Raw genomic sequence first — 9,036 nt, forward strand, 5'->3', positions numbered from 1 at the left:
ATGCACCTATCCCAGGACCCAACACTGCTCCCCGTGTGTTAATGCAACAGAAACGCACAGATAGGCACACCTTGCTTTCATTATCGTCTACTTCACTGAGTTTGCAGATACTGCGTTTTTGTTTTGTTTTATAAATTGAAGGTTTGCAGAGACTCTGCATCAAGCTAGTCTAACAACTCCATTTTTCCAACAGCATTTGCTCATTTTGTGTCTCTGAGTCACATTCTTGCAATATTTTAAACTTTATCATTATTATTATATTTGTTATGGTGATGTCATCAGTGTTCATGACTTGCTAAAAGTTCAGATGACAATGAGCATTTTTTTTGGGAAAGAAAGTGTGAGTGACAGTGGGAGAGGGTCAGAGGGAGAGAGAATATTAAGCAAGCTTGGAGCCTAACGCTGGGCTCAATCTCAGGACCCCGAGATCATGACCTAAGACAAAATCAAGAGTTTGATACTTAACCGACTGCACCACCCAGCACCCCGATGGTTAGCAATTTTTTTTTAAAGATTTTATTTATTTATTTGACAGAGATCCCAAGTAGGCAGAGAGGCAGGCAGAGAGAGGAGGAAGCAGGCTCCCCGCTGAGCAGAGAGCCTGATGCGGGGCTTGATCCCAGGACCCTGAGATCATGACCTGAGTTGAAGGCAGAGGCTTAACCCACTGAGCCACCCAGGCACCCCGCAATGGTTAGCATTTTTTAACAATATGTTTTAATTAAGGTGTATACACTTTTTTTTTTTTTAGATTTAATGGTATTATACACTTACTAGGCTACAGTATAGTATAAATGTTAACTTTTACATGCAATGGGAAACAAAAAATTCATTTGACTTCCTTTTTTGCAATGCTCACTTTTACTCTGGTGCTCTGAAACCTAACCCATACTATCTCCAAGGTCTGCCTCTATGGGTTCGCCATAAGACATACCAAAGAATATACGCAGTGGCGCTACTCATATAGCCCCAAACTGGAAACCTCCCCGATGCCCATCCCAAGAGAATGGATAAACTGGTCTAGACCAGTGAAAGACCACACAACACAGAATGGAACCCATCTACATGCAAAGACATGGCTGTTTCTCACAGTAACATTCAGTGAAGAAAGCCAGACGTTAGAACATAGTCTGTATGAAGTTCAAGAACAGCCAAAATTAGTCTGTGGTGTTAGAAGTTGAGATAAGGTTATCCTTGGGAGAAATGAGTGACAAGAGTACTGCTAGGCTGGTAAGGTTGCTCCTTGATCTGGACACTAGTTACATGAACGTGTTCATTTGTGAAAATTCACAGACCCGTACAGTTATGATTTTTTTTTTTTAAGATTTTATTTATTTATTTGACAGACAGAGATCACAAGTAGGCAGAGAGGCAGGCAGAGAGAGAGGAGGAAGCAGGCTCCCTGCTGAGCAGAGAGCCCGACGTGGGGCTCGATCCCATGACCCTGAGATCATGACCTGAGCCAAAATCAGAGGCTTTAACCCACTGAGCCACCCAGGCGCCCCCAGTTATGATATTTTTATTTTGTGTTGCCAAACAGAAGAAAGAAACAAAGGAAAGAGGAACAGAATATTAGAGTATGTTTGATTTTGACAGTGAAACCATATGTTACTTTTCTTCTCTACTTTTATATTAGTCACAGTGCTCTATCACTTAAAATAAGTGCACCACTTAAAATAAAACCACATAGGCATTTCTAATATTCTCTCTTAAGCACTGAAAAGTGCCCCTTTCTGCTGTCCTGTGGGGCTGTTATTTCTGGAGACCCCCATTTGGCCAACTCACCATAGTTGCTTTTGGGGGCTTTTCTCTCAAGCACCAATGGTTCTTTTCCATTCTCCAAACTGTAGTTCTCAGGTTTAGAAACTGGAAGCCCTGCTCGTTTAAAAAAGAAAGAACAAAAAAGAAACAGGACTTAACTATCTGTGATGGGCACAAAGACCTATTCTATAACATAGACCCAATCCTATGATCTACAAAGACAGGGTATTATAGGAAGATCAGGAATGAGGGAGGGTGGGCTTCTGAATGCTGCTTAAAGTATTTGAAGCAAGAGTCTGGGTCTGGGAAGGTGCTTATATGCATTGGAAAAGGCAGATATTTTTGCCTGTCAAAAAGAAGAGAACTTCTAGGGTACCTGGCTGGCTCAGTCCACAGAGCATGGGACCCTTGATCTCAGGGTCATGAGGTCAAGAATCACACTGGGCAGAGAGCTTACTTTAAAAGACAGAGAGAAGAGAATTTCTCTTTTTTCTCTATTGAGGAATTCTCTCTTCCAGGGAGACACTACAGGTGAGTGCTTTAGCTTTGGGAAGAGATGAAGAAAGCGGACCTCAGTGGCTAAAAGTTGTGACCATGGTGACCAGAATTTTTGTCTTCTTTCTAAAGGTTTTTCTCTTCTTCCTTCTTTAGTTACCAGAACCCACTTTCTTAGAGAATTTATTACATAAGCACAAAATGAACTCAAGGCCAAAAGCATTCAATTGGAAAACGATGGCAACAAATTAGGGGTTCAGATGTAATTTACAATGTTCATGTGTAACTATCACTGGGAAGAGTTAACATAGTTTCTTCTACCCAGTGTGAATCATATAGGGGCACACATTATGCACACGCGCACACACACACCCCCAGAGAGGTGAACACGAGATCCCTACTGGCTGGAGAGTACTCTAACTGGAAGAATCATGCAACCTTGGAGCTGCCAATGGCCATCTCTGCCACAGGGGGAGATCCTAAGAATAAAGCTTAGACAGGAGTAATGCCAAGCCACATGTTTAAAAAAATTAAGAAAATTTCTGCCAGTATATAGGATTCCCTGAATCAATATTTTTATCCCCTTTAAGCCAGTGTGAATTAGGTTTCTAACATTCGAAAAAGAATTTTGACACAAAACCAGCATAGACATTTCACCAAGAAACTATGGCAGAAATAGATTTTTCTCTGGGCACAAAGGGAGCAATACTTTATGATTCCTGAATGCAAAGGTAAAGGCTTCATTAAGCTATTTCACTTCCAGTAACGTAATGATGTCCCCATACACAGATTCTAGAGTCACGATGAGAACCCATCCTTACAAAGCGAGACCAGGTTCTTATAGTTCTCCAGCATCACCTCCCTTTGTGCGGGATCCAGCTTCCCCCACTCCTCTGGGGTGAAGTCCATGGCCACGTCCTTGAACGTCACTGATGCCTAAGACACAAACACACTTTTGTTCACCATCTCTCACTTAACAGACTCAATTTCAACCCCCAGTTTCTGCTGGCCCTCGAGCAGATGCGTAAGCTATACACAGGACAGGAAATAACAGTAATGTACTAGATTTGAAATACTCTAGGTATAAAGCCACTGGGTATCAATCATGTGCCAGGCAGACTGCGGATTCAGTATGAGAATCCAGAGAGGTAAGACTACAGTTTCTCCATTGAGACTATCATTTTTCTAGGGAATACAAAGTTAAAACATGAATCAACGGGTCAGCAGTGCAGGTTGGCAAAGTAAACAAAACTTGGCCCGAGGAAAAAGGCATGTCTGAGTCATTCTCCTTGTGTGTCCTCAATAAAAACTTAAAGAATAAATCTAGCCAACCAGAAGATGAACTGAAACACAGGATTTGGAAATGCGAAATAGTCACGCAGTGAGAAGACTGACAGTCAAGCACAGAATTCAAAGGAAAAAGCATTAAACTAGAAACTAACAGGAACAAATTAATTGAAGGTACAGATATAACTTATAAATGTTCCTGTGTAAATATCACAGGGTCAAGTTCATATAACACAAAATATATAAAAGCTGTGATGAATTATAAAAAGTAAGGTAAATGTTAACTTTTGGAGACTAACTGGAGAGAATATGAAAAATCTTTTTACTATTTATAACATTTATTTAAATCTAAAATTATTTCAAAATAAAGTTTCCAAAGTAGAAATAATCTGAGACTTAAGTAATAAAACAAAATCAAGAATCATCTTTGGAAAATAAAATACAATATGAAAATCATTAAGTAGCCACTGAGTAGATATTATAAGGAAAAAATGACCTTGTTCCTATAATCTGCATATCTGTAGCTAAAATGACACACAATAGGAATTAATTTCCAAACCATTAAAAGAAAAAAAACAAACAAAAATGCAAGCTATTGCATGAAAGGCAGAAAATACAAAAGAAATAAAGCATAATAAACAATTATAAAAATCATGTGGCAAGAAAAATCTGAAACATAAAGTTAATATGACTTAGTTCATTTACCGCATAAAAAGGTGTTTTTTTTTAAAAAAAAAAAATCCAAATCCTATTTACAGAAAGGACACTCAAACAAAAAACCCAAAGCTGGGAATGAGAGGGAAGTGGAAAGAGATATACACCAAACTGTCCTCCTCCGTAGGGAGAGGGGGAGGGCTGAATTTGGGGAGGCAAGTAATAGTATGCTTATTATATATATCTGTGCTGTTCACCTGGTTACAGTGAGCAAGAATTAAAACTTTAATATTTTTTAAAAATCTAATACGTTAAAGATAAAAAAAAAAAAAAAAAAAAAAAAGAGCAACCAGCTCAGGCAAATTCCAGTAAGAAAGATAGTTGTTAGCATCAAACAAAATCTAATGCAATGCAAAAGACAGTTTTTAAAATTTATATAAAAGATCAGTGGGTTAAGCCTCTGCCTCTACCTTCAGCTCAGGTCATGATCTCAGGGTCCTGGGACTGAGCCCCACATCAGGCTCTCTGTTCAGCAGGAAACCTGCTTCCCCGCCTACTTGTGATCTCTCTCTCTCTCTCTCTCTGTCAAATAAATAAATAAAATCTTAAAAAAAAAAAAAGGTCTAATCCATCCTGAAGCTATTAACAGTCTTAAATCCAATATCAAAGTGTTGAAATATATAAAGCATTCACCCCTCCTCTGGTACCTACACCCTGATTCTCCTCTGGCCACTATGTTTGGCTACTGTTAGTATAGCTCAGGTATTACTAATTCCATCCCTGATTCATGGATGGGATGTGTATTTGTTTGAGTGTGTGCAGGTTTATTCCCTAGGCCTCACCAATTAATTAGAGAATTACAACTATATCTGGCCAAAAATGGTGCCAGAATATTCCTCATACCCGTTCAAGAGTTAATTCCAGGACCTGGGCTCCAGTGACTAGGAGACAAGATAACTTTTTTCAGTGGTCTTCAACATAGGGAAGATGTAAGCTTGAATTTGTTAGGAACAGGCACTAAGGAAAAAAGCCTGCTTGAGAACACAATGAGAGAAACAAAAACAAAAACAAAAAATAAAACTCAATGAAATGGAGAGAATACATGCTAATATTACTGTCTGGGTTCTATTTCTAGCCACACTTGGATTTTTCAGTTATGTGACTCAATAACTCTTTTTGCTTAAGCCAATCTGAATTTTCATGAGCTGCAACTTACAACTTCTTGACTGATAAAGTCTTCAGTAATCATGTAAGGCAGCTGAGAAAGCAATGGAAATAAGCAAGTATAGAAGGATCCTGAGAAGGGATGCCTGGCTGACTTAGTCAGATGAGTTTATGACTCTGGTCATGAATTCAAGACCCAAGTTGGGTGTGGAGATTGCTTAAATAAGTAAAAAACTTATTTAAAAAAAAAAAAACTAAAAAAAAAAAGGGATCCTGAGAAGTCACTTTTCAAATAGTAATAGTAGTGCAATGTCTACTTTCTACACTCTGATTATAGTAGCAAAGAGAAAGCGAACAGAGGTATGCCACACACATCATGGAGAGTTCTTTTCTCCTACCCACCTTCTTTTCATAAAAACTTTCAAATATACAGGGGTGCCTGGGTGGCTCAGTGGGTTAAAGCCTCTGCTTTTGGCTCGGGTCATGATTCTAGGATCCTGGGATCAAGCCCCACATCTGGCTCTCCGCTTAGCAAGAAGCCTGTTTCCTCCTCTCTCTCTCTGCCTACTTGTGATCTGTCAAATAAATAAATCTTTAAAAAAAAAAACTTTCAAATATACAAAAAAATTGAGAGACTAACACACTATTCACCCATATGGTACAGCCACCACTCAAGTTCAACAATCCCTGATATATTCTCTTGGGTGGGGGTTGGGAAGTAAGCCGCAGACGTTAACACTTCACCTCTAAAATACTTCAATGTTCATCATCACGGAAGACCGGATTCTAGCTCTTTAAATTAAATCCTGCACAGGCTTTCCCCTTTTAGCACTTCTTTGAACTATTTGAACCTTTGTTTTCATAATTCGCTTCAGCATTTAAGGTGCTTTCTTACACTTCTATTTAACAGTCATATGTATGTTGTTTCCCCTAGACAGACACATATTTCAATAGGTATGTGCCACATCTTTCAAAATAGTTTTCCTATGTTATTCAAGCACAGAAATTAGCATAAAAGTTAAAAGAAGGGCAAGGCTTTCTACATACCTACTGATAATGACAATAAACACTAGGTGGAGAAGGTACTAGAGGTACATACTAGCCATTTTCTACCGAGTTCATTAGATACTCAAGGAGTCTCTTAGAGCTGGAATCCAGCTCTCTATACGGGCTCTACCGGACACAGAAACTCCTAATCAAAAGCGAGAGAGTACATCTGTACTCTGAGAAATAACGGGGAGAGGGGTTTTTTTAACAGAGACTCACACTCACCTGGGATCTAGCTGTGAGGCGCAGAGCTGCCACTTCTCCCTCTTCTGTGCTCTGCTCTGGGGAAAAGGGAGAGTCCTGGGAAGACAGAGCTAAGGACAAGAAAGCAGTATAATGATAGGGCCTAGAACCATCCTGTGACTTTGATTTACAAGTCGAAAATTCCCTCCCCATACTAATGGTGCTCCCTACAAACACTGTAAAGAAAGGGAGGGAGCCCCAAAAAACCCAGGATCCCGGGATCATGGAGAAATGTCTACAAGTGTTGCTACTCAGGACTTAAGTTCACTCAGTTGCTGTAATTCTAACACATTCTGGAAAGATGGCACACTCTGATCTAGAAATAAAACTAAGTCAGTTTTCCCCCTGAGCTTAATGTCCATATAAAAAAAAAAAAAAAAAAAAAAAAACAGGCTCAGTAGCTTTCAGAAATCACCCTGCAAGCTTATTTAAAACGAAGATTGCTGCATACCACCTCCAAATAATTATCATTAGTTGAATCTATGGTGCAATCTAGAAATCTAACAGGCACTCAGGAAGGTAATCCTGATGTAGGAGGTCACAGACCAAACTTCAACAAAGACTGCTCTGGTAAACTGGAGGTCAGTTACTGACTTCTAGGCCCGCTTTCTCCTATATAACACAAAAAATGATTTGCTTATTGAAGTCACATGGTAATCGTGCAAAGTGGCATAAAAGGTGTGGAAAATATTTTGCCAACCAGAAAGCGAAATTCTCAGACCCACGACTGAGGCTAAGTTGGCATAATCATCTGGGAGGAAGAACGTGTGCGGAAAAAGTAATCGAGGCTCTGCTCACGCCTTAGAAGCTAACCTTACGCTCGGATTTTGGGGGTGGCTTTGAAGGGTCCATTATGCGCCCAGCTGGAGAGGAGAGAGGGTGGATCCCACACCAAGCCCTTCGTGCTCCCTGCAAGAGCCCATGGGTCCCCCAGACAAAGGAGACGGACAGCCCTCTCGGCCAAGAGTCACCTTCTGTGAGGCAACTGATTTTCCTTTCGGGAGGAAAGAATTTCTCCCTCCCCAACACAAGTTCAACAACACTTCGGCAACTCCTACCTCTCTTCTCAGGCTTGTCGGCCAAGTCGGTCTCCATGATCACTCCCTGCTCCGGGTTCCGAATATTCTGATCTCCCACCCAGTTCAGACTTCTCCAGGCAGAACAGCGAGAAGCCCCCGCGGCCTCGTCGTCCTCCTTCCTGCCCTCCCTCCGGGGGCTCTGCTGGAAGGCTTCGATCAGATCGGGTCGGGATTTTTCCTCACTCTCGAGCCTGGCTCGGTCCTACGAGGCTGGAATCTGGAAACCGGGGACAGCATCCCTGAGGCTGGGTGCCAGGTGCCTGTCCCTGCCGCCTGCAGCTGTCCCTGGGGGCACTGAGCGGCTGCGAGGGACCAGCCAGGTACCAGGCGCGCAGACAAATCCCGCCGCGCTCCGGGCTTGGCCCCGCGCCCCGCCAAGGCCCCGCGCCCCGCCCCTCGCGCACCCGCCGGCACCGTGCTCACACCCGCGTCCCGGGGAGGCGGCAGCCGCGGGAGGGATTCGGGACGGAGCGCGAAGGGATGGGGCTCATGGTCCGCCCTCGAGGCCCCCTCCATAAACGCGCACTCCAGCCCCGACTGGGCATGAACTGATGCCCTAGGGGCCACCATCCAGGCTGAGTGGAGAAGAGCGCCATGGGAACGGCCAACTCACCTCCCATCCCGGGCCTGACAAAGGCTACGAACTTCTTGGGCCGGCTCGGAGTCGCGCATGCGTAAGAAGGAGCGGGGCAAGGCTGCCAGGCCTCAGCCAGCCCCGGAACTACGAATCCCAGAAGCCCCTGGGCGTTGCCATACTCCGTTTCTCTGCAGGTGGGAGCACACGTGGCGCGGTTGGGAGAATCGAGGGAGCTGTGGTCTCCTTCCCTCTCGCGAGAGTATCGGGCCGCGGTGCTGGTGTCGGATTCACCCAAGGGAGAGCGCGAACGGTGGAGAGACAGAGCAGAGTTGGTATCGGTACCCGAGCCTTGTGTGCTCGTGGGACTGCCCCGCAGTGCTTAGGGCTGCTGAGGAATTCAACCCTAATGACTTACCTGTAAACTATATTACAGGATATGTCTTTTCCCATGCTTTTGCCCTCCCCAAACTCAGCCTTTGCCTTCAAACAACGTGAAAGTCGTGTTTTGCAGAACAGCAGATTGTCTACCCAGACCGATGTTCCTGTATCCATAGACTGCTTTGTGATACTGCATATTAACTTGCATGAAATAGATGAGTTGAAAAGACTCAGCCAGTTTCAACAAATTTGGAGCAACAGATTTCCTTGCAGCCGTAAAAATTTAATTTATATAAAGAGGTTGTTTGCTCAGTGGAGCACTGTTAGTCTCCGATTCTGCTCTTGCACGAA

At 42.9% G+C, this 9,036-nt stretch overlaps 1 protein-coding gene across 5 annotated transcripts in view; it reads right to left on the reverse strand.

The window, feature by feature from the left end:
* ZNF286A (zinc finger protein 286A) overlaps positions 1-8,803 on the reverse strand; it is a 29,081-nt gene extending 20,278 nt beyond the window's left edge. Inside the window, exons 1-5 of one of the 5 annotated variants that reach the window (XM_059150435.1) lie at positions 8,344-8,791; positions 7,710-7,947; positions 6,634-6,722; positions 3,078-3,192; positions 1,786-1,875 (exon numbers count right to left, since the gene is read on the reverse strand). In XM_059150435.1, coding sequence (XP_059006418.1) covers positions 1,786-1,875; positions 3,078-3,192; positions 6,634-6,722; positions 7,710-7,746 — 331 coding nt within the window. In that variant the 5' untranslated portion in view covers positions 7,747-7,947; positions 8,344-8,791. Of the gene's footprint in view, positions 1-1,785; positions 1,876-3,077; positions 3,193-6,633; positions 6,723-7,709; positions 8,112-8,343 lie in introns of those variants that run through there. The other 4 variants (XM_059150438.1, XM_059150434.1, XM_059150433.1 and 1 more) reach the window with 4 other exon arrangements.
* Positions 8,804-9,036: the final 233 nt, after the last annotated feature.

This window comes from Mustela lutreola, chromosome 15 (genome assembly GCF_030435805.1).
Source record: "Mustela lutreola isolate mMusLut2 chromosome 15, mMusLut2.pri, whole genome shotgun sequence".
Lineage (NCBI taxonomy): Eukaryota > Metazoa > Chordata > Mammalia > Carnivora > Mustelidae > Mustela > Mustela lutreola.